General features: G+C 34.0%; 2 protein-coding genes across 5 annotated transcripts in view; one reads left to right on the plus strand and one right to left on the minus strand.

Annotated features, from left to right (window-relative positions):
* Nucleotides 1–26741, plus strand: part of Fur2 (furin-like protease 2) — a 1328139-nt gene that overhangs the window by 964431 nt on the left and 336967 nt on the right. The window lies entirely within an intron of this gene.
* On the minus strand, nt 20415–22712 carry LOC141485408 (uncharacterized). Its single transcript, XM_074182039.1, has 2 exons — nt 22101–22712; nt 20415–20950 (listed from the first exon to the last, which is right to left on the minus strand). The coding sequence occupies exons 1-2, from the start codon at nt 22491–22493 to the stop codon at nt 20456–20458; spliced, it is 888 nt and encodes a 295-aa protein (XP_074038140.1). The 5' UTR covers nt 22494–22712; the 3' UTR covers nt 20415–20455.

The following is a 26741-nucleotide window of genomic DNA, read 5'->3' on the forward strand; positions in this document are numbered from 1 at the left end:
TTAACAAATTATTCCAGTTTCAATTTCATTCCAGTACTTGATATTCGGAAACTTTTGAATCTATAGATGTCACAGAAGTTCTGAAATATAAAATATATGCCAATATTCATTGACTTTCGAAACATTCGATGTGGTACAAGATGTCCTCTGATATTGGTCTGTTGCAATTTCGCCACTATCCATATTTTTTTTTTCAAAACGGGTAGCTGAGTACGATCCATTTCCAGAGAACTTGTGATACACTATTTGGAACTTTCAGTGTAGTAATGCATATTACTGGAGTTTTATCCCAACACCAAACCGTTATTTTAACACCTCGACACGTGTTTCGATCATCAAGTGCTCATCTTCAAGAGGAAGAATAAACTTAATATACATACAATATTATTTTTAGTTATACCATAGATGCCTCTGCCATGTACCTGCGTCTCAATTGTCTCAAATTGATTTTATAATGTTGCCTTATCTAATAGTAGATTGGCCAGGTCATCACTGTCAACGGCAATCACTACAGGTCGATGATTATCAACTTCTTCTGGCCTGAATTGGATAATCTGTACAACAACGACATGTGACTTTAACAGGACGGCGTTACATGCCACACAGCTCTTGCTACATTGGATATTCTGCAAGTTGGACTTTTTCTTATGGAGTGAATCGCAGGTGTATGCGAATATAGCTCGGCCCAGGCTAGTCGATTGTTGTCGGGGCTGCACGTGAGTAAGGAAAATTTGTTTTTGTACAGTTGAAATAGATGGAAAAAAGTAAACCCTGGAGCCCCAGTTGAACGGATTTAATAGGGAAGGGGTGGAGAAATAGCCAAAAAGTCAACAACGAAGCTCCAAGATTGAAATTTATATTAATCTGATATAGAAAGGAATATTTATAAACTTCACTACCAACGGATGTATAGTAACTCCAAAATTGATTTTCATATATTATTTGCAACGGACTAATGTAGGAAAAAAAAACAGACAAATACATATGCATGAAGCTAAAAGAACTTATTACTTAATACTGAAACAAACGTTTCTACTGAATATATTAATACGAGACTATAGCCCGTTTTGATCACGCTACTGGGAACTCTTATCTCGAAACAATATCGAATCAAAATATTCGAGTATTGAACTGACGCAGATAGATCATTACATAAATTGAAAGTGAGGAAAAATGATTAGTGAAAAGTAGCTGTCTGAATCTTAATCTATCCAGGACCTACTTTTCGATTAATTGCAATTAAACTCGATAATTACTACCCCCGTCAACAGCTGTCTTAGGTGCACAGAGAAAAGGTAATCGCTTAAACTATCCTCTACTTCTCAAAGAACGAACTGTAGATTTCAGTAATTAGACCGCTCCAAAATATGTCATCAATATCAGGGCTTCTACTCACGGGGTATCATCAATTTAGATATTTTTTTATACTTGCTACGGTTCTCCGTTGGATCTTTCTAGAATGTCTCCTCATATATTATAGAACGACGTGTATGATCTGCTTAAAAAAAAATCTGTTTTTCCGTTAACCAGCTGTCGCACCCCTACGAACGACAACCATCAGAAGTCAAAACTTGTGCGAGCTAAGGATTAACGAGGTCTTACTTTTTAACGTGTGATTCCTAACAAGTATATCTTTTCGAAAGGATTTCTCCAATTACCAGATAAATATGCCTTGAGAGTTTTTTTTACTAGCAAAAAAATTAGTAAAAGGTCGAATAGTGCACGACGTGAATCTTTCACAGGTAATCTTATAATTCTTGTCCAAAAAACCTGAAAACATGTGTTATGGAAGGAATTCTGTACCAATATTTCAAGAATAGGAAATGAAAATATTGAATTGACTGATTTGACTGTCCTTACATGTTTTTAGGTTTCGGGCGGTCCCTAGCTAGAACCTTGCTTTCGTGTCGGCTTCACGAGTACGATAGAATCGTTTCTAAATCCTGACCGAGAGAATCTCCTCGGTTTAATTTACTCCTGCTCAATAGACAACCCTCCATCCCAGCAATATTCTGATCAAAATAACTAACCTACAGGGAAACTCGACTGATTCTTCTGAATTCAGAAATTCAAACCGTTACAAGCCACAAACCACATTGGTCCTGAAAGCCAACATAACGCCATGTCGTCAGTCAAATTTAGCTTTAGTTGTGCGCCAGAGCCATGTAAAATAGAACGTTTCGGATGCGCTCCATCCAGAAAAGCCCTAGCGGACATATGAACTATGTTATATTCAACACATGATGGCATCAATAAGTCTTTCAAACTAATACAAATGTGAATGATATTTCACACATATTCAAATTAAAAAATGAAGCGCTCCATTCGCTGATTCCTTGGCTTTACACCTCTAAGAGTAGAATTTATTGGCAAAAATATTCGTCCTGTTTCATTCAACTCGATAAGTTCTGATAATTTTGATCTTATTTTTTCCTGATGTTATATTGATGTTCATTCTCACGCACTTTTAATGGTCTTGAAGTTTCGCCAATATAACTTTTACCACAATAACAGTGTATCGTATAAAAGCAATTGTTTTTGTTCTTTCTTTTCTGTTGTTGTGTTTTTTATGTTTCTGTTCAAAATCTGTTTTTTCGTTAATCAGCTGTCGCCCCCATACGAATGACAACTCTCAGAAGTTGATAAACTTGTGCGAACTAAGGACTAACGAGGTCTTACCTGTTAACGTGTGATATAGTGTGATATACGTGAGTATAGATCTCGGTGTATTCGTCGTTTTGTAAGAAGTTCTAACATCATATCTGTTTTCACTTCACGTATCTTTTCAGATAGTCGTACAATATAAGATATAACGTTAGTTGTGAAAGGTGCTGGTGGTTGTTGAATTGTTGATGTTATTGTTAGCTTCCGAAACGTTGACATGAGAATCTTTATAATTTCGTAGCTCTTATTTCAACAGTCAAAATCATCAAATGCGATAAGTTACTGATGGATAGAACTTTTTTTTTGAATCATGCAGTAATTTATCGGGGTGAACTGTCTTTTCTACACAACATAAACTTATCCATTACAATTCTTATATTTTTTCGGATTGTGGAAGGTGAGAAAAACAAAAAAAGGTCAACGAAAAACTCTGATTTCTTCAACAGAAAACGATGTTCGTTAAATAAAGTCATAACCATGGCACTTTTATGAGAAGGTCATTAAACAATTGACATTTCACCATTTCCTGAGGCGCTCAAAAATCCTTTTGACATTATACTTCCAGTAATATTCCATATCTTGACCTCGACTTGTTTGGAACGTCAAGGCGAATTTCGTTTCTAGCGTTGTAAAATTAATGACACGTTTTCATAGAACTTCATGGACGCCTATCGAACAACAAAAACTCTGCCTGCCGCTAACGACATCCCTCACGGAATTGAATGGCAAAAACATGACATTAAACAGTCAAGGTGCGCATTAAGCAAAGAGCTCTTTTGTGTGAAGGCGAGTAATTGCCCGAGCAAAAGGGTCACGCGCTGGAAATAATCGCACTACTCTTGATGACGTTTTCATTTCGAATTGAGGTTAGAATATATTGAAATCCGTATGCTTACATTAGAAAAAGGTTCAATGCCAGGTGTCGAATTCACGAGTTTTTTCTTTCATAAATTAAAAGAATTTATTCAACTTTGATCACGAAATATTCTTCTATTTGGCAAATTGGCGGTAACAGAACAAGTGATTGAAGTAAAATATTTTAACTTGGCCGAATTCATGTCAGAAGTTATGAAAATCGAATGAACAAATTGAAAATGAGATTTTGCACAAATTTTTAAGGTTTGCTAGGAATTAGTATCAATTTTGGATAATGGCGACTGATACTATAGCGAAATTGTTTGGTTGGATGAAAGGGCAAGTCTTGATCTTGTTATTTACGAGAAGATCAGGAAATTAATCCTGCCATTTCAGTTTCGGGTACAATTTGTGATTCATAGCTGAAAAATTAATTAGATATGAGAAATTCAAAATAGTCAGTATCATTGAAAATAATAGTTTGAGTTTCGACAACCATGAAACTATTATCTACAAAACATAAATAATCTCATAAACTACACCTTACGATTTGATCTCCACGAACTTCATTTTGAAATAAATTAAGTTTATGGAGAACGAATCGTAAGGTGTAGTTTATGAAACTACTATGAATGGTCATCAATCAGAGAAAAAAACTTAAATAAATTCTGAAGTAGGTAATATTGAATACATTCCGAAAACAAATATCATGCTTACTAATAATTTTTGCCTATTTATTCGTTTTTTGATATTCATCTGTTCAATTATCCTAACTGAATATTTCGGTCTGATCATACTTGGTGTTTTCAATAATTTCAATATTTCATTCATTTCTATTTCATTTAAAATTATCTAAAAGGACAATTTGTTCAGGTCAGTCTCAACTCAGCTACACTGTAGGTTAATGGACTAAGACCTATCAGAAAACCTACTCCCCTGGCTAATACCACGAAGGGCGTTGAATTATATCCGATAGGTGTCAGTGCAGGATTCTTCACTGAAGTTATTTCTGCATATGATGTCAGCGATACAACTGCCGAAATCGATTTTCAATTATTGCAGACCGGTTTCGGGCTATTTGGCCACTCATCAGTGCAAGGTTGTGTCCATCATCAACATGAAGTCGATGTTTATTTTTGGATGTTATGATATATTCGGTGACGTTGATTTTCGTTACTGGTTCATTATATATATTATTGAAATTTGTTTCCATCAATAATTTATTTCACTGATATCAATGTCAATGGTATACCTGTTTCAATGCATTTTACATTATATCCCTGTGACTGTTAGAGCATTTGAATATCTGTTTCAAAGGTGGAACAGAGAGCTTCAAAATTATTTTTACTGACCATATGTTCACGTGGATTCATAATAATTACAGTATATGGTTTTATGGTTCATCTTTCAAATTATTCGAACAAATTTGAAAAATTGCAATGAATATTCACAGAAAGGAATCTGTTTCAGACCAAATCACATTTCGAATGTAGTTAACACGTCTTTTATAAAACACATTTATAAATACACAGTCCCTCTCTACAACCGAATTTTTTATTGAAATTTATTTAAGTTGTTTTTCGAAATGTTTTCAAACTAGCCTAGAATATTTGTTTTGTGAAACGGGAGCTATCTCTTCTGTGTGTCACTGAATGGTAGCACACATTGGTGTATTTGGATTTTTTATTACAAAAAACGCATCAACCAAATTGGTTATTAGCGTAACAGTTCAGGCAACATTTCTATTTATAGTTTACTTGTTATTTGAAAAGACAATAAAATACTATAACAATTAGGACCTAGTATATCCTTCAAAGATAATGGTATTGCATGATCATTCCTCTGCGGAAAATCAGTAAGGTGGTGCTTCACAGTCAGATTCACATGGCACGCTTCGCATGTGGGTTCATTCTTGTTTTGAATCAAATACTCGTTAGTTAGGCGTGTGGGCCTAAACGTAAACTGGTTAGGAATATTGTTCAGTTCATCTCAAACCTGAATTCAACTACATTTTCTATTCAGAAGAAAGAAGCTCTGAGATAACTGTATCGAAGCTATTTTCCGGGATTGTTGATCGTGGTCTGCAAGTTTTAATGCTTGATATTCCGTCTACGACTGCGGTAGATGTCTCACAGATCATGGCCAACCAATTCAGAAAATAGTTTTGACACAAAAATAACTTTCTTGATGTTTATTTTATGGTTTACATTTTTCATTTCCAAAGTTCAATGATTTGTAGTTATAAAACTGTACATTTCCAAAGTAATTCTAGCAATTAGACTAATTTAATTTCAAACAGAACTTCTGTACCGGTTTTAATTCATAGAGACTATCAAATGCTCAAGGAAGATATGATAGCTTGAACTGCTAGGATCAGTCTTTATTCACATTACATTCTTTTATTGATATTCATCAGAATATTTTTCTATTTTAATTTTTCTTTTTTTTACAGGTGAGCACTTTATTCCATGAGGCAAATAATTTGTGAGTATGAAGTTTTTATTACTCTTCAAGTAATACCAGTTGACAATATGAATACCAAAGAGTATTTGGAAAATAATCTGTTTTGGTTGACCATTACTGGTAGTTCGGACTACCATTGTCTAATATGATATAAATTAATTTGAAATCCGTGAAAGAATCTGTAAAAAATTAAAAAAGATTAACAAAATAAACAAAAAAAACACTATAAACACGAGATGAAAAATAAAAATTATTAAGAAGAAATGAAAATTAACAATTAATAGATTCTAAACCAAGTTACTCCACGACGTTTTGATTGATAGTATCCACAATCGTCTTCGGGTGATAACTGGACTTATTCCTCCGAGATCAGACTATTTATAGGTCATTCGAGTGCTTTCACATATCCCCTCTTCCCTCTCTCTGTTTCATCGCTTTTAGCGGAAGCTGACTTTTTGGCGGTAGTTGGTCGTTTTCCGCTTGATTAGAAGTTTTCATATGTTGCGTATCTCTACGCTAGCTTGACTTAATGCGTTGTTGGACAACATATATGCGGCTTCTTTGAATTTCCTCTTAAAGCTGTGTTCCTCCTTGTGGATGATTTCAGCTTGATGTTATGTTGGTGATGTTATGCCATTTGATGTTATGTTGGTGAGTCTAAACATGCTCTGCTATTACTGATTTTGAATATATGAAATGTGTAGCACTGCTTTGATATACAAAGAATGAAGACCTTTTGATTAAAAAAGGTAAAAGAACATATTATTGATGTACAGACCGAGAAATACCGGTCTGTAGGTGATCTATTCGACTCATTTCAGCGTGAACGAGCTGTTGGATGAACGAAAAACATCTGCGAAAGTAACTTCTCTGAGATGTCTTGCACAAATGTATGTCGGACATAAACCAATATCCAGCGTGATATTAGCCAGGTGAGTAGTTCTTTCTCGGCAGGCATTTACCAGAACCTACTGTGTAGGTACGTTGGGGGAGATAAATATCTCGAGAATTCATTTCAAAATATTCATTTTCTTATAACTACTATCAAATAAATGTATTTAATGAAAAGGTACACTTATTCACAAATTCATTATATACAAACGAGACGAAATAATTTATATCAAATAATAGCATACTAATGAAGAAAGACTATGCAACTGAAAGGAACTATCTGTTTCAGATTCCATTATGAATGTACAGACATTGAAAAATAAGAGATTTTTACGTTAATCTTTATCTTCGTCATCATTTTTCGCGAATTTTCTATTATATTCAGACTGAATGAAAGTAGAAATCCCAAGATCAATCCCTCCACAAAGTTCTTCAGCCAACCAAGTCCTTCAAAATATCTGCTTATCCATAATTGTTTTATATAAAATAACCCTAATTGTTTTGGACTATATTTATTAGTCACTAGCTTTTGCCCGCGGCTTCGCTCGCGTTGAGAAGTATTATTAATTAGGTATAGTTTTTGCGGCTTTACTTTTGTTTAGCGTGTGTAAAAAATTAGGGCCTACAAAACTTCTTTGTACACAATATTCTTAACTAATCTGTCATCAGGCGCTAAAACTATCAAGCTATTGGGAGAACTTACTTGTGAGCAAGCAACATATAACTGTCCATGAGAGAAACAAGGTTCTCTCAAGTCAATACCCGCAAATTTGAGAATTTGCCCCTGAGACTTGTTTATTGTAATGGCAGAGCAGACTTTTAGGGGAAACTGTAATCGTTTAAATTCGAACGGGATATCATTAGGTATTAATGGGATTCATGGTATGAATACAGTTTCCCCTTTCGCACACCCAGTTTATATAGTGGCTTCCACTATATTGCTATGTAACGCTTTCACTTGCAGTACCCACACGTAGAATAGGCTTATGACAAGGCAAACCTGGCGGTTTCAATGAATTTAAACATTCTACAGGGTAATTAGTAGCGTCATCTGTATTAACCACAGTACCAATCGAAGTATAGACCTTTTCTTCGCCCTCAAACGACTTTGGCAGGATATCGTTGATAGCTGCTGCTTGATCGTTCTTTGGAGTAAGTGAGACACGCTAACATAATCATTCAATAGGCTTATCATGTATATGAATAATATCTGGATAAACTTTAGACAGCAATTCTTGAACCGTAGTAACAACTGTGCACAATTCTTCCATCAAACGATGGAAAATCACCATTACCGATTTTAAGATCTGAAAATCTACCAGCAGACTCATCCCTGCCCAATTATGCTCTCATATTTTTAGAGAGCTTAAGAATATTAACCTGGGACCACAAATTAGATTTCTCAATGCACGACTTTACTTCGTCAGCTCTGGTTCCTTTTGGCACCACTGGTAGAGTCTGCCGAAAGACTCCGGCCAGCAAAACTGTTACGCCACCCATTAATTTTGTATTACTCCTTATATCTCGCAATGATCTGTTTAAGGCTTTAATACCACCTTTACGAGCCATCGTTATTGCGCCCCACACGATTATTTTTGTACGCCATCTATTGCCAACATTTAAAACTAAAAATTATTTTGTTCGTCTTAATTTATTCGTTCCATTAGGTACTGATAGGTTCAAAGCCTAGTCATTTACATCCTCCATCAACCCTTATTTTATCCCCTTAGGGGTGAAATTTATCAAAATCCTTTCTTAGGGGATGCCTACGTCATTGTAGTTTCATGCATGCAAAGTCTCAGCCCGATCGGTTTAAAATTGACAAAGTTTCATACAAACTTTCATTCCCTATTTCATCCCCTTGGGGATAGAATTGATCAAAATCCTTTCTTAGAGGATGCCTACGTCATAACGTCTACCTGCATGCCAAATTTCAGCCCGATCCGTCCAATGGTTTGGGCTGTGCGTTGATAGGTCACTAAGTCAGTCAGTCTTATATATAGTCTTATATATATATATTATATATATATATATATATATATATATACAAATATGAAAGTTTATATATTTATATATATATATATATATATATGAAGTTGAGAATCTTAGCGACTGGAGAAATGTTAAGATTAAAATTGACATACATATATGAGGATCCTCTATATATATATATATATATATATATATATATATATATATAAATATATATATAAATATATAAACTTTCATATTTGTATATATATATATATATATATATATATATATATATATATATATATATATATATATATATATATATTGCCCATTTATTACCATTTATTACTCGTATATCCTCATAAGTACTTTTGTATGTTTCGAATTCATTTTCAATATTTATATTGACCTGTCAATGTATGAATTCAATTTACAAATTTTACACACTGGCTGGCGTTTGGAGAATGCATCGTTGGCTTTTCTGTTGTTTTAAACACTTATTGAAGAAAAAACTATCAAATTATCGCAATATTACAATACAAATGCAACCCCCTTTGAATGATTGTCGTATGATGGAGTAAATTGTTACCATCATGCATCTATCCCATTTATACATCCAGGCTCACTCAGTAAATTAATGAGAGACATTTTCTACTTACACTCATTTGATGTGAGCTGGAAGATATAATGGAGAAGTTTTTTCATAAGACTTAAAAATTTATGATTAGTAAAAAGGACTCTCAATACGTAAAACGCAGTTTAAAGCTATTTTGAATAGAATTAATGAGAAACCCAAACCAATCCCAAAGGAAATTCAGGAAAAATTGAGCGACAGCAGAAAAGCACAAGAATCAGGCTGAGATATTTGAGGATATATAACCCTAACAATGTAGATAATAATAATAATGATAATAATTTTTTTTCATGACATTTTATAATATATACATCAGAAATAGTAAACAAGCTTCTAAATAAACTAATAATAATCTTGAGAAGTGAAACTTGTGCCAAGGTGAGTCATAAAAAAGATACATCTTTGTACATACAATCTCACATATATTCATATAAAAAGTATATGATAATTTCGTTGGTCAATTGAAATCAACGAAAAATGCACGCACTGTGGACACTCATCCGTAACCTTAATTTCTTTCTGGGATTTGTCTCTCCCCATACCACAATGAATTGACTAATTGAGATTTTCGCAATGCTTGTTTTTTCACACAAGAGGGATTTTTAGATGGAGATGAAAAACCACGTGTTCGAGGTGGAAGGAAAGGAGAAAATAAATAAAGTCCATTTCAATCCATATTTCAGTAATTCATTCAAAAATATTCTCTCCAACGGAATGATTCAGAGACAAATTAAATGTTGCCATCGAATTTCCTCTACAGCGTGCATCACACAGGATAATGCTGACACCCCTACACTGGCACGTGGCACGAATACAACGCTTGACACGTGTCACCAATTTCACCGAAATCGTAGAGAGAAATACGTCCTCTTTTATGAATACAAGGAAATGAATTACCTCATTTGAGATACCTGAGAGTATGTTTCTTCATCCTCCTGTACCGATATTTAAGATATTTATATTTGATATTGATTTTTTACTTTTTTTTTGATCTTTTATATAAACATTTTGCAAAAATTTTGAAACTACGTACCATTGTATTCAGATACATTATTTTCTGAGCATCTGCTTTAGATTTTTCCAATTTTGATATTTCAATAAGAATAACATAACTTATATCATCAAGAGGCTATTGAAGTCCTGTATTGGCAGTGGTAGTCCTCCCATGATGATTAATTTGCGAAAACTTTGATTTCCTTTTTTTAAAATTAAGAGACGACGAGTGTTGATAAAGAATTGTCTATCCACATTGGATTGGAAGATTTTGGTACATTCTGATAATTATTTGAACCGTTTTCGTCTCTTGTCTATTTCGTCGTCGACTGGATGAAGAAAAATCCTTGAAAAAATTTCTCTTGACAATAGTTTCTTATCATATCATTCGAGAACTGAAAAAACACGGATTTGTTCGTGAACAAAATTTTTCAGTAGCAGAATTTTCCAGTTTTTTCTTACAATCTTTCTCATTTCTAACAATAAACATCTCAAAACATTTCAAAATGATTTTTTATTTCGTCCACATCTATTTTGTTAGTGAATTCTTCAACATTTTTTTCGTGATTCTATAAATTTCGAAGTTTTTTTTCTTGTATTCCAGAAAAAACTGAAATTTATCCAAACTGAACTGTTAATTTGGAAATTACGGTTATGGACGAGCTTGTTATATGAAAATCGCAATACATATTTGCGAATAGAAACAATTGATACTGCTGAATAATTAAAGTGATTTTTTACTTGGTGAATGAAAGTAGCATACATTATGCATCAAGAAATCACAATTGATGATTTTTCCAATAATCATTGAAAAATCATTTCAACTATTATAAGCATCAATGACGCTCACACGTCTGTTTTTCATAGAAAATAAGGAAGGTATTATCCGTGAGCGATTATACGATTTCCTAGATCCCACTATAAACTCAGTAATATATTCCTCTCCAATTCATAATTACGCCATAGAACTACGTATAATGCCACACACGCGGATATAAACTTCGACTGTTGTTCTAAACCACAAAGTGATGCTAATTGAAATTTCTACAACTTTACGATGGGGATGTACCTAATTTTCTCGTGCCGCGCCGCACTGTTCTCATTAATAGTTTCTTCTTCTCACCGTTCTTGTTTTAATAAAAGCTTTCAAATATAATTTCCTAAAAATTTCCGTAACAGTAATTATTTCGGTAACTTCAGTTACTCCTCGTAGCAAATACGAAGATAGTTAATGAATCAAAATGTTATTTTTGAATCTGGACCATATTTGTTATGCTCGAAAAACTACAGATCAGATTCCCGATTCTACAGTGCGTGAGTGAATATCCGCCAAAGTCGGATGAAGTTCACATGTTTATCAATTCATATCATTTCAATTACTTTTTATTGAGAAAAACAATAGTGTGGCATCAAATGGCGCCGAGAAAGCATTTTTTTAGTGTATTGATATATTGATATTTTGTTTAAGTTCTTTCAATTCGTTATTGAAAACTGGTTCACTGAGCTAATCGGATCAGCTGTTCCTGAGTAATTTCATATAATTTTAAAGAATCTGAAATTATGATGATTTCAGTAAACATTTAATCACAATATTATGGAATGTTTCTGGATAACTCGTTGCAAATACACGGGACAGTTTCTGAACCACGAATCCAACACCATCAATTGACTAAAAGAGTATGTTACGTTATCCGTAAAATTTTAGAAAAACTCCTGAAAGGTAGGCAACCAGAAATAAATTTCAGTTATCTTTTATATGGCATACGAGAGCTGCTACCATCATCGTTGAAACGAGAAAACTTTTCCTGATCAGGCTAGCTTTGAGCATAACCCTATACTTCACCTTGTTGGTATAGTTGTTTTTTTGTACAGTTCAAAGCTGATAGATTTATTACGTAACAAGTAATCATCAAGACTTCAGTAGACCGTGCTTTCGGGCACTGTAATACGAAGGAAGGTTTCGAGAAGGGACAGAGCATCATCATGAAGGATCTACAACGGAATGGTTACTCCAAAGTGATAGTGGAACAGACTTTAGCTAAAAGACAACTTCGCAAGGAAAGAAGCCATCACAACCAGTTCTTGCACTTCCCTACATCAGATGATTGTCGGAAAGCTCACAAAAACCAGGCCACCAAACGCGGATTGCTATTTCAAGAATAGCATTTACCGTATACACTGCGAGTGCGGAGAATCTTACGTCAGTGAAACTGAGAGACCATTGAAAGTTCGCATTGTCGAGCACAAAAAACACACACAGCGAGGAGAAACAGCAAATCCGGAATAGCAGAGCATGTTTGGACTCATCAACATCAAGTGGACCCAAGCTTAGATCATTCACAGAAAGGAACACTAGTTCAGAAAGAAATTTAAAGAAGTCGCATATATGCAACTCCCGCTGAATCGGTGAAGCGGGGAGAGGGAAGAGGAGATAGGTGAAAGCACTGAATGTCCAATAAATAGTCATCTCTCGGAGGAATAAGTCCAGTCATCACCCGAAGACGATTTTGGCTAACAATTGAAACGTTGGAAAGTAAATTGGCTTGAAATCTTTTGATTTCAATTTATTTTTAATTGTTCAATATTCAATTGTTGCTTGTATTTTTTTAATTGTAATTTCATGCTAGGTTTTTTTGCTTATTGGAATAATTATTTTCAGCCTCTTTGTCAATTTTATTGTCTATTCCCTTGTCTATTCCATTATTCCATTGTCTAAAATGAGGAAATGGAAGTCCGAACTAATGAAATTCTACATCTTATTCTATCCATACTTTCTGAAACGAACGAAGGCGATCTAGCGAGCCTTCCTGGGGAACTACGTTTGAATATCCACTAGTTTTGATAATTGTCATTAAGGCACTCTCGATCAGCCTATCATAATCAAGGCTTCAACATCAGTTGAAAACTCATTTGGATAGGGTTTCAAAAATTTCGAGATGGTAGACCGTGACTGAACGGAACATGTAGTTCAGAAAGTTTCGTCTGCTACTGCGGCAAACATCTTCAGTGGTGTATTCATTCACTGCAAGGACGTAGGTGATATCTCCAAGTCTCAGTAATGACTGCCATTGCTGAATATCATTGACAAATGACTTACATGACTTATAGGACAAGCCAAAAACTCATGTATATGAAAACCATTTTTTACATATTATATCAACATTCATTCTCATTATAGTTGAAATTTTACATACATCAAAGATGCAAAGGAAATTAATGGAAAATATTCAATGAAATCTTCCATACCAAATATGGTACGATTTCAAATTGCTTGGTAAATGACTTCAACTTAGTAATTGAGGCTGTATCATCTTATATAATTCACGTCCAACTATTGTATTTTTTAGTATTGTTGTGATTTATCTATTTAGTTTTCAGTAAATCCCTCATGCTATTTGAATCCATATTATTACCAACCTACGACACGATGTTATAACAGTAACATCGAAAATATTTCTCACTATTTCCCTTTCTATATCTGAGCAACCAAATGAAATATAGGAAATCGCTGAAAACATCTTTCATAATAGGGAGGGGCAAACAAAATCATGTAATAAATAATTTGTTTTCACTTATATCCTCATCCCCAGCTACCCCAACTTCCTAGTCTCAAATGGCAATCCTCATAACCTTATCTAATGTTAATGTATCTTATGTTCAATGTAGTTTTTGGTTTATTAATTAAAACAATATTACTTTGAATTACAATTTTATGTTCTATTACTAGTTTTAAAAATGTACAAAATGATTTCCATACGTTTCAAACAATAATAGACGACGTTCTGAGATGATTCTAGAAAAAAATGTTTTGCAAAATTGAAGTGTTGCATGATATACATGCTACATTTGAAAAAAGAAATTAAACAAAAGTATTCATGATATATTTTTGTAGAATGAATATATAAACAACATCAATTTTTTCAATTCTATCTTTCATAAAAATCACTATGGTTCATATATTTATTATGATTTCAGACCTATTAAAAGTAATTAGTTGTATCAAGCCTAGGAATTAATATGAATGTTGAACACAATCTTAAATTTTTTGTTGGTAAAGTTTTGAATCACTTTCAATTTTTTAGTTTTCATTGCTATCGAAGCGTGTTATTTAAGTTTTTTTTCAACTATTATTTATTTCATAATAACTTCAATAAAAGGGAGAAATACCTTGGAAAAAATTGATTGTGTTATATTTATTCTGCAGAAATATATCATGAATAATTTCTTTAATTAATTTCCTTTTTTCGAATATGGCATGTATATTATGCTACACTCGAGTTTTCCAAATAGTATTTTTTCTAGTTTCAACTCAAAGGGCCTTGCATTGACCTCAAGATTTTAATTTATATTCTGAGTTCTCTCATTCAACTCTGAAATGGAAGAAATGCGTAAAAATGGAAACTGTGTACTACAGATTTCTATTTGTTTACAGGGTTATTAGCTTTAGAATTTGCACATGATAATGTTGAATGAGGGATTTTGTTTACCTTTCGAAGAAACGTGTTAGAGAGAGAAAGGTATCCAAATTTGTTTCTATGAATACTCCAACAAACATTGTTTTGTTCTAGAAGTTTTCATCATGCTGTACAAAGATAATGTATTTCATAATTAATGAATAAATTCATTCGAGCTGAAGTTGAACGGACAAAAGACTCAAATATAGCAGACAGATACAAACACCTCGTAAATTTTAATTAGCTTTCTAAATAGAAGTACAGCACCAGAAATTTCTATGATTCACCTCATCTTTTAATTAGAATTACGTTTCTTAGGCCTTTCGAGATATAATTTGAGAAAAGCGTGATGAATTTTGTGATGGGTCTAATTTTGTCGGGATGTCCTGAAATGAATTAAACTAATTGAGTTTGTGCTACCGAAATTCAGTTTATGAAGGGAGCGGTGACTGATTGACGTTCTCCTTTATATGGAAGAAAATAATGATATAGCAGTTTATATACTGAGAGAATTCGAATGTTCGGAAACCGGGATTACTAAACAAAAAATCTACAGGTTTGGATGAAATACCTGCATCAGTAGTAAAACAATGCAAATATATCATATCTCCAATACTTGCTCATATTATAAATTCGTCGATTATGCAAGGTAAGTTCCCTTCAAGTCTGAAAATAGCCTCTGTTATTTTATTGTACAAAAAGGGTGATCCTAGTGATGTTGAATACTACCGACCAATTGCATTACTTAGTATTTCCTTTAAAATAATTGAAAAAGTGGTTTCTCGAAGAATGGAAGCGTATCTGAGTTCTTTCAATTTAATAACAATCAGCACGGTTTCAGAAATGGCTTCTCCACTGAATCAAGTGTGGCTGAGTACACTCAAAACATTTTTGAAAGAATGGATCATGGTGAATATTTGGTATCAGTATTGTTCGACTTAACAAAGGCATTTGATACAGTCGAAAGGTCTTTCGTCTCAGAAAAACTAGAAAAGTTGGGTATTCGTGGCTGCCTTAATGATTGGTTTCCCTCTTTCCTCAAAAACCGAAAGATTATAGTAAAAATTGATGTTTTTTCAAATGAATTTGATATGGATCTTAGAACCCCTCAGGGCAGTGTCCTTGGTCCATTAATTTTTCTCATATTTATTAACGACCTTCCTAAATATCTAACTGAAGCAAAAGTTCTCATGTATGCAGACGACACATGCACAATAATATCAGATCACTCAAAACTCGCACTTTCAGAAAAACTTACCAGAACACTAAACCAATTCAAAAATTGGTGCTATTGTAATAGATTAATGTTGGATGTTTCGAAAACAGTTTGCATTGAATACCATACAGCTCAAAAATTACCATCAGATTGCTCAATATTATTAAATAACACTTTAATCAGTACATCGAAGTCTGCAAAATTTCTCGGAACCATATTCGACTGTAATCTATCTTGGGAGGCACAAATTAGTAGTTTCTGTAAAAAAATCAATCAGTGTTTCTATCTATTGACTGTTTTGAAATCAATGCTAGATAGGGATACTTTATTGAATGTCTATGATTCGTATGCCTACTCTGCAATTTTCTGTAGTATCATACTATGGGGGCAAGGGCGTGATAATCAAAGGATATTTGTATTACAAAAAATAATATTGCGATTAATTTTTGATCTATCAAACTTCATGTCGCGCTGTATACAAAAACCAAAAAATTCTTACTGTTACTTCTATTTACTTATATAAATTACTGAGCTATATCTACCGAAACCGAAATAAACTGCCAAAAAATTCTGATATTCACAACCCCAACACAAGGCATAAAAACGACATGTTGCAAAAAAAATCGAACCACACTTTCCACAAAAAATCACCTCTAATGATTGAAGCGTCTTATTTCAATAGGCTTCCTGGTAATATAAAAAATAGTAATACATACGGAATTTTCAAAAATAGGTTAAAGACAATTTCAACGAATCATTGTTTTTATAGCTTAGGGAAATTTGATGACTTCCTTTCTAGCAGTGTTAACTGAGTTCATAGTGATGTCTTGTATACTTGATTTTATGTGTCATCGAGTAATATTAGGGTTACATCCTCAACAATGTATTATGTTCATGTATGTATGTGTATATACTCTATTTGGCAACCTAACCTGTAAACTAGTACTTTAGGAGTAACTTTTTTTTTGTAGTAAGTGTATGGGTTCTACACCTCACCAGACACGTCCAATCCATTGTATAATAGGAAAACGGATTTAATAAAATTTGATTTGATTTGATTCGTTAGATTTTTGTTTCAATTAATTCGTGTATTTGTATGTTGAATATTATAAATCGTTAACAATCAACCTGTACTCATCATGCACTGTTTGGAACCTTTGGTGTAGTAATGAATGTTATTGGAGTTCTTTCCCAATACCAAATAGTTATTTTTAACCCCTCAGAGGTATTAAAAATAACGATTTGGTGTTGGGAAAGAACTCCAGTAATATTAATCAACCTGTAATTTTGTTTTTGAATAGAAATTAGGTCCAAAGTGAGTGGGTCTATTCGACCCCCCACCGCAACCTGTAAGGGTTTATTGTGGCTCACACCTATTCACACTCAGACAAATAAACCCAGCTTCTCAACGAAGCCGATTAGTTTGTATGGTGAGTGGTCTTTCAGGTCAGATGGTAAGACTACGGCTCTGCCGAACTCTAAAGACCTGATTCGGTCCCCAGCGGGGCAGGCACAAAGTATATGCTCTGCTGTTTCATCGTTAATGAGGTAGTCGTATAGTCAAGGTGCAAGATTCCCACCTTGATATCCGCGACAACCTTCCCATATGAGGGTTTTTGCACGTCAGCCACACCTGACGATGCCTTAGATTCAACCGTGCATAGCTTTTTCGCTTCTAGTTTTGGTGAATCATCACTTGAGCACACACGTTTGTCAACATGCTCATTGTGGGTTTGTTCCTCCACCTGAGACAGATTCTGCGTACGCCGCTCAAGAATTTGGTGCAAGGCGGTTTCATAAGGTACCCCACTCTAGAGGAAACGACTCAGTCGTTTCATGGCTGCACCACCAAACCTTCTATCAGGTTCAGTTATTGGATCAGGAATTGGAGAGTTGAGAAGCTCTCGCTCCTGATCTAAATTTACAGGGAGGTAGGTTGGAGTCGTAAGCTCGATAGCCATTTCCTCTGTAGACTCAGCGTCAGAAAGAAGTGTCTGACTAACTACGACTTTATATTACACGACATTTTTTAAATATCACTAGTACTTTGATACGTAAAATATCAATCACATACTATAATAATAATAACAATTGTCTTTATTCATCAACATAATAAAAATTAAATACGAAAATTCATAACAATAATTGAGTATCAACGGAAAGGTGAAGTATCAACCTAGGCTACATTTCAACTTAACCTTGAAAAAGTCAGAGAAAAGTATATTGAGAATTGCCATATATAGACTCAAAAATAATTATTCCACTCAATTTAAAACAATTTATACTAATGTAATGATATTTTTCACCTCAATTGTAACCATAGTGTAAATAGTAATAATATTGTTACGTTTTTCCCTGTGGGTTCACCAATAATTGACTACACTGAATAATAATCAAACTTAACTTTACTTCACTTTGAATACAACAAACACTTCAACTAAAACTTCAACTATTCAAATGTCTATCGCCTTACTAGGCGCATTTTAACTTTCACTTGATTGACTCGATTGGCAAGTGAATGGCACTTTGGGAATCGAAGGCGCCGGAACATTACTCGGAATTCCATCGAAGTCGGTAGAACATTCGTCGGGAATTGTATCGATTCCGTACGAACACTCGCGAAATGTCGGTCGAACTGAACGTGCTCTTCGCACGTCACAATTACTGTATGGCTACCAGTGGTAGCTGGCGTTATTTCATTTAGGGCATAATTTATACAGAGTGTACTTTGAATGATGTTATCGAAAAAATGAATGTGTGTCCTAATTTTATTCGTAACGGAGTGTCACAGTTTCAAAACTGTTATTAACTATTTCAATAACTATTTTATCAGTTTTATAAATTTTATAAAAACTTATTGTTCACTACTGTTCATCTACAAGTTTGACATTTTCATCTGATTGAAAAATTATTCGAAAGAAGTGTTCAGAGACAAGATTTTATACAAATTGACTAAATAAAAAAATAATTTCGACAATTTTTTGATCTAGGTTATTCTGTAACATATTTAAAATCTTCTGTGACACTACTGGAACTATTATTCCTTACCTAATTTTATGAAAAGAAGTCCCTTGTTACTGGTAACAAACATACCTAGTCCCATCAAAATTGGTGAAAATACTTTTGAGTTATTAATAAAAGAACAATAAAACTTTGACAACCCGTTACTCGGAAACGAAGAAAGTTAGAACTATTATTCCTTCAAATATGACAATTAATCATCACCTGAAGTTATTGAAATCATTCAAAATATCATATTTTTCATGTTACAATTGAGAACCATTTACAGTAAGTAGACTTTCAGATAGCTACTACACAAAGTGCAGGTAAGATAAATGAACGAACATTTATCATGTTCCTTCAATTCACCATGCGTTTTTAATTGTTTCGTGTACATTTACAGTAAAAATACTATGAAATCTGGAAAGTGTGTTTTGGCTATTCTCTTCTGTTCTTTCCCGTCGTTGGAATATGGTTTGAAACCATAGACCTTTCACAATCTGTTTCAACTTGTTTGGTTAGTTATTTATTTTGCTGAGTATTTTTCACACTTATCTCCTCATAGGGTAGACCGGGTATTGTTGTCTCACGGGTTGGTTGTCACAGCGGTCATATCGAAAAATTGAACGAACGAAATAGTTTATCGAACAAAATCGAAGGATCGCGAGAGTAATTCCTCCATCCTAAAGGGTCCTGTAGACGGTCAAATTTGTTTGTCGAATTTGTTTGTCAAACTTCATGTTTTCATCAAACAAAAGCGCATACGATCAAACCAATAGATCAAATAAATTTGCCCATATTTCAGTTTTCTCCTTGACGTTCGTGTGTTGTTATCATCTTCTGTCGTATATAACAATGAGTGATAATACAGATAAGGCGTTTTTGGCATTGACACTAGCACTATGTATGAAGAAAAAGAAAAAAGGTCGTCGATGGTCTAGAGAATGGTTGAAATTACGGGATAAATATACGCACGAAAATTTGTTACGGGAAATAGTGCTCACAGAACCAAATGACTATGCAAACTTCCTGCGCATGGACCATAAAACATTTGAAGATTTATTAACATTGCTAAGTCCTTGCATAGCAAAACAAGATACCGTTATGCGTAAATCTATACCAGCTTCTCAAAGATTATCTATAACCTTGAGGTACCTGGCTAGTGGCGCCGATTTTGAAGACCTAAAATTTCAAGCCTGCATTGCACCTCGTACACTCAGCGGCATTATCATTGAAACTTGTGAGGCAATAAATGAAAAATTAAGCAATATTCAGGTAAGATTTTTATTTCAAAATTACAAAATATATAATTTAAAGAGAATAAAAATTGTTTATAAATTTGGCTGCTGTATCATCTTCAGTTTCTGTATTAGTTTCATTTGTTTGCGAGTCTGAAATATGAATCACCACAGGTTGCTCCGTATTGGACAGATATGATTGTTGTGAAATAGGAGATGGGCTGTACGGAGTAGGTGATGGAGTGTTCCAAGCGAGTGCTGGCTGAGACGGATTAATAACTACCGAATGTCGATGAAGGTTTCCTTCTTCTCCTTCAAAGAGTATTTCGTTTATAAATTTTTCTGCCAGTCTTCTTTGTTCTCCAGACATGCGCTCTAGCTTAAAGGCCCAGTTTCTTGCCATCACCTGATATTCATTTTCAGGTTTTTTGAAATGATCCCTGGCTAATGTCAATAAGTCCTGTTGCAAGTCCTCCTTTTTCTTCTTTTTTATTTGTACAGGACTAATAGATGCTGAAGGTGGCAAAGGTGATTGTGTTGATGTTGATGTTGATAGTTTTGACGATTCCTAGAAACCAAAACAATAAATATAAACATATTACATAATAATAATAATACATAATAATAAACATATTACATAATAATAATAAGTATTTTTATGTTTCAGATACCCAAAACACAAGAAAGTTGGAAAATATTGGCACGACAATTTGGAAATTCATGGAACTTTGATAATTGCATCGGAGCTGTAGACGGAAAGCATATCACGTTACAAAAACCTGAGCATTCCGGTTCCTATTATTATAATTATAAGGGAACACACAGCATAGTGCTTATGGCCATAGCTAATGCAAATTATGAATTTATCATGATTGATGTCGGTACAAATGGTAGAGTGTCAGATGGAGGAGTACTTAAAAATACAAAATTTTGGAATATGTTTGAGAACAACCAGTTGCAGATTCCAGAGCCACAGGAATTGCCAAACTTTAATAAAAAAATGCCATTTGTATTTGTAGGCGATGAAGCTTTCCAGCTTCTTCCAAATTTTATGAAGCCCTACAATAAGCAGGTTTTAAATGACAACAGAAGGATTTTCAATTATCGTTTATCCCGTGCTCGGCGAATAATTGAAAATGTATTCGGCATTCTTGCGAGTCGTTTTAAGATTCTCCAAAAACCCATCAAATTATGTCCTACAAAAGCTAAAATTGTAGTAATGGCGTGTTGTCATTTACACAATTTACTAATGAAACAAAAAAACTACATTAGGAATGGAGAATTAGACATGGAAGATTGTGTTACAGGGACTGTCATACAAGGATCTTGGAGAAATGAGTCAAATCAATTGTTGAATATCGAACGTGCACGGGCTGGAAATAGCGCTACATTAGCAAAAGAAGTGAGAGATGATTTTTGTGAATATTTTAATTCAACGGGTGCTATTCCATGGCAAAACAAATGTTTAGAATAGGTACCTAATCGTATTTGCTGTACTTGTGAAAATAAAAAATATTTATTAATTGGTTAAGTTAAAATATTATTATTGGTTAGGTTAAAATATTATGTTGTACCTATTTGTAACAAGTTGTTTATAAAAATATTCTTTTGAAAATGAATTCTTATTTGAAAATGAAAAAATTTCAAATGTTTAGAGTGGGTAACTGTATATGTTGTACTTGTAGAATTAAAATAAAATAAACATTGTTACTATTTACCGTTTGTCCTGTTATTGAACTGATCCCCGATTCTTCCTCCACTTGGTCTTGTAGAAATTCAAGCTCTTTGTAGTACCATAATGAAGGTACATAGAGTTCATCAGTACCAGATCCAGAAAGCATAGATTTCTTCACCTTATTATTTTCACGCTTGAAAGTTGTTCGTAAAATATTAATTTTTTTTTTAACATCTTCTTCAGTGATGTTCCCGCGAGACACTTTCAATAACTCCGTCATTTTTTTGATCGCATTCATTCTCTTGTGTTTATCCATATAGTCTTTTGATTTTATTCTCCACAGCATCGGCATGTCGCGATATACGGAGATAAATTCCAAAAGACATTCTTTTTCTGACATGTTGCCGTTATTGATTGTCGCAGTTGTGTTCTCCATGGTATCAAGGCAATAACTGAGATCTTATTTGACAAACACCATTGCACACTATCAAACAGGTTTGCCAAACACACCGTCAATCAAAATTTCCATCAAACAGGTCAAACATTTACATTGTTTGACAAACACGTCAAACAAGCTCGCACACTTTCAAAAAATTTGACAAACACGTTTGTCAAACGAATATTTGACAAATAATTTGATCGTTTACAGGGCCCTTAATAACGTCACTTCAGTTCACGCTCATACTGTGTGACGGAGATACGTACTTTTTTTTTCGGACGGTGAAAGTAAATTTTTGTGCATTTGTATCGAGTCTCATAAGTATATTATAATTTTAAGTAGATATATATTATTTCAGACATCTGTGGCTCATGATATCACTATCAATTTTTATTAATAAATATTGATTTAGAGTTATTCTAGGGGGATATGTTTTGAAATGTGCTTTGGAGCTCGTTGTCTCAACTTGACGGTGGCTGATACCCACATGTGACAACCAACACCTATTATGTGTGCTGCATTTTTGTTGGCTCATTGTGATATATGAGAAAGTCTGATCGACTAGTATTTCACGCAGTGACACTGCGTTATACAGTCTGACAGTCTGTAAAAAAATACACTGTCGAAGAGATAAGCAACACGGTGTTATCAATACCATCAACAAATATTGGTTATCAAAGGTATAGGCAAATCTTCACTTATGAATAGAAGAAAGAATTAAAAAATACATACCTAATTATCTGTATGACTCCAAATATTTATTTCGATTCGTCTCCCAAGAGTATTCGAAACACAGCGTTACGTTTGCTTAGTTATATTTGGCATGATTGTGAATTCGAATATTCACTGAATTTTAGACTGACTGAACATAATTTCGTTAGGATGAGTACTTTCAGGGTAGGTAAAAACATTGTGGCCGAACAAGACATTTTTTTCCTTCTTGGATATAATCAATTACGTATATTATTTCACTTTCAATGAAAATATGCATTTAAATGTTTTTATACCCCTCAGTTACCTATGTAACTACCTGCCCCAGATACTGTGACAAACATCCCCGGCCCTGAATTGAAAGTCACACTTTTTCTTTCCCATAAGTATTGTTATATTTTTTCTTCAGAACAGTATATCAATGATGTAAAAATATAATTGATAATTTATAAAAAAGGATACTAAAAATGCAAAAGACAAAAAATGTGACTTTCAACCCCAGTCTCTACTAATATATCTGGTGGTATGAATCTGCTATTGACCTGATTTTTCATCTTTTGATTGTTCTGTCAATTCTCATTTTCTGTACGTCTGCCATGTTCTCAGAAACAGCATCACATTCTGCTCTTACTGTTTTATAACCTTGTAAAAATAATGCCGTACAGTTACAATCATAAGAAACTTGATAACGGGTGTTTAACACCAAAAGAAAAACAGATCCAATATCTTCAATAAACAGGTCGAAAGTAGAAAAGAGTGATATATAATTGAAAAGCTAATTTTACTATGTAACTTTCCACTTTGGCGTCTACTGTCCGAAAAAAAACTCATCAAGTAACTTCAGAAATGCTTCAAAATTATGGTAGTTTGTAATGATTGGAATTATTTACGGTTTTCCATTTTCTGGGTTCGTACTATATACTTTTTTAAATTTTTATCTTCTTATGGCTTTCATAAAATTTATAGAATTTTCCCAATGAATTTTATTTGAAACGCGTTTTGATTCATGGTAGCTTCATCAGTTACTGGTGAAGCTACTGTGTAGCAGAGGAAAAATAGAGGTTCGAAGATTTGAAGTTGAAACCCTGAAGATTTGGGTTAATGAAAAAAAATTGTAATTATTTGTTCAAAATGATCTGTCACTAAACTTAATGTGACCAACAAAATTCTACGCGGGCGAAGCCGCAAATAACAGCTAGTTACTTATATTTTTACTTTAAAAATACAGTAACTAAAAATTTGTCAATTGCACTAAGTAATGGATAGCTTCGAGAATCGAATTATGTTACCTATAAAAAATTTTCGCAAAACTAACACAACCGTCAACGACGTCTGCACTCACGCGTCTGCCCGCGTTCGGGTCGCATTCTCGGCGACGGCGCTTCATTGCTTAGACCGCCCCTCTACCTCCGCATATGACGCGACGCGTAATGGCTTACTGCGTTACATCGAGTTAATCTTATCGTGATAACTTTTAATCGATTCGTCCAAATTACTTAGTGTAAAAGACAAAGTTAATCTATATTTTGCATATAGTGGATATATTGTGCATATAGTGGCTACCATATAAGAGGTAGATATATGCTATAGCGGACTTTCATTTAGAACTATTTACGGTACATTATCTGCATGTGACTCCAACAGTGTAGGCAGCGCACGCCAAGATAGCTCTCAGGGAATTTTTCCAACTTACTTAATACTTTTCGTTATACAATGACCAAAATTACACAAATTGTAGAGCTTATATGTTATTCTGATGTATAAGCTGCATTTATGTAAAGGTTTATCTGAATTCGTTCAGTTCTTTCGGCGTGAAAGAGCCACAAACATATATATATATATATATATATATATATATATATATATATATATATATATATATATATATATATATATATATATATAATCCAGAAAGGTTAATGCAGTCAAGCTGCTGGAAAATAATTCCATGAAAATCAAAAAATAAATGGAAAAGTACTCTTTGATCATTCCCATATTGATTTCAATTTAAGAGCCACCGGTATACAGCTGTTTCAGCCTATTGGGCATCGTCAGTACCGGGCAGGCGGTCCTCGATTGAAGACAAAATGAGAAAAAACCAAGAAAGTACTTGATAAAAATAGCTGCGTAAACGCAAGCGAAACATAAGTGGAACCACCTATTGGTGTGACACCCAAGTCAACTTGACAAGTTTTTATGTCAGTGTTGGTGGTTTGACCAATCAACCGACAACTGCGGTAGCAGAAAGTTGGGAAGCTAGGTGGTTCCACTTATGTTTCGCTTGCGTTTACGCAGCTATTTTTATCAAGTACTTTCTTGGTTTTTTCTCATTTTGTCTTCAATCGAGGACCGCCTGCCCGGTACTGACGATGCCCAATAGGCTGAAACAGCTGTATACCGGTGGCTCTTAAATTGAAATCAATATGGGAATGATCAAAGAGTACTTTTCCATTTATTTTTTGATTTTCATGGAATTATTTTCCAGCAGCTTGACTGCATTAACCTTTCTAGATTTCATATCATTTCTAGAAGCATGTGGATTCGTTTTCCGATGGCATTTCAGGTTAGCTTCCCAACTTTCTGCTACCGCAGTTGTCGGTTGATTGGTCAAACCACCAACACTGACATAAAAACTTGTCAAGTTGACTTGGGTGTCACACCAATAGGTGGTTCCACTTATGTTTCGCTTGCGTTTACGCAGCTATTTTTATCAAGTACTTTCTTGGTTTTTTCTCATTTTGTCTTCAATCGAGGACCGCCTGCCCGGTACTGACGATGCCCAATAGGCTGAAACAGCTGTATACCGGTGGCTCTTAAATTGAAATCAATATGGGAATGATCAAAGAGTACTTTTCCATTTATTTTTTTATATATATATATATATATAGATATATATATATATATATATATACATCCATCCTCACAAACTTTCACATTTATAGAGGTATAGATAGATTCTGCAAGAAACCAACTTCTCATTGCAAGGTTTCTATTACGTTTAGTATCCCACTCCTGCTCGGTAACATCAACCATTTTCATCTCAGTTTTTTTAATACTCTCATTCAACTACTTATATTCAATGACAAACACTTTGAAACGTGAATTGATTTTCAATGCAAATTGCCTGTTTCTTTGATTCAAGTCGTGACATGGCAAAACATCTCAACCACCGTTTCCGGAACATTCTGACGGCAAAAAAATAAAGAATTTATGTCACGGATTCAGGCGTGCTAAACACCTTATGATTAATTCAGTGCTTTACTGCGTTGCCATCCAAAAGAAAAGAGAAGAGACTTGCGTGGCTGAAAAAGATCGACAAAAAAATTGAAATGCTTAGCACTCCCTCGTTTTAATTAAATAAGAACCGGGGTAATTGCCAACAAGGCTGGGTGGGACTGAACTAATTATTTCATCAGATGAATCACGATAGTATGCCGCAGCCAGTTGATACAATTTTCCTTATCTCTTGTGTTGTCTTTTGTTCTTCTCTTTTGTACTTGGAAACACAAACACTGTTTTATTCAAATTTTATCA

The sequence above is a fragment of the Leptinotarsa decemlineata genome, unplaced genomic scaffold, assembly GCF_025532065.1.
Source record: "Leptinotarsa decemlineata unplaced genomic scaffold, Ldec_3_MD MMD2_tig00026328_RagTag_RagTag, whole genome shotgun sequence".
NCBI lineage: Eukaryota > Metazoa > Arthropoda > Insecta > Coleoptera > Chrysomelidae > Leptinotarsa > Leptinotarsa decemlineata.

Coding starts and splice junctions, on each gene's coding strand:
- LOC141485408 (XM_074182039.1), bottom strand. CDS start 22,493: ATGGAGAACACAACTGCGACAATCAATAACGGCAACATGTCAGAAAAA. Junction 20,951..22,100: donor GTTCAATAACAGGACAAACG/GTAAATAGTAAC, acceptor TTTGGTTTCTAG/GAATCGTCAAAACTATCAAC.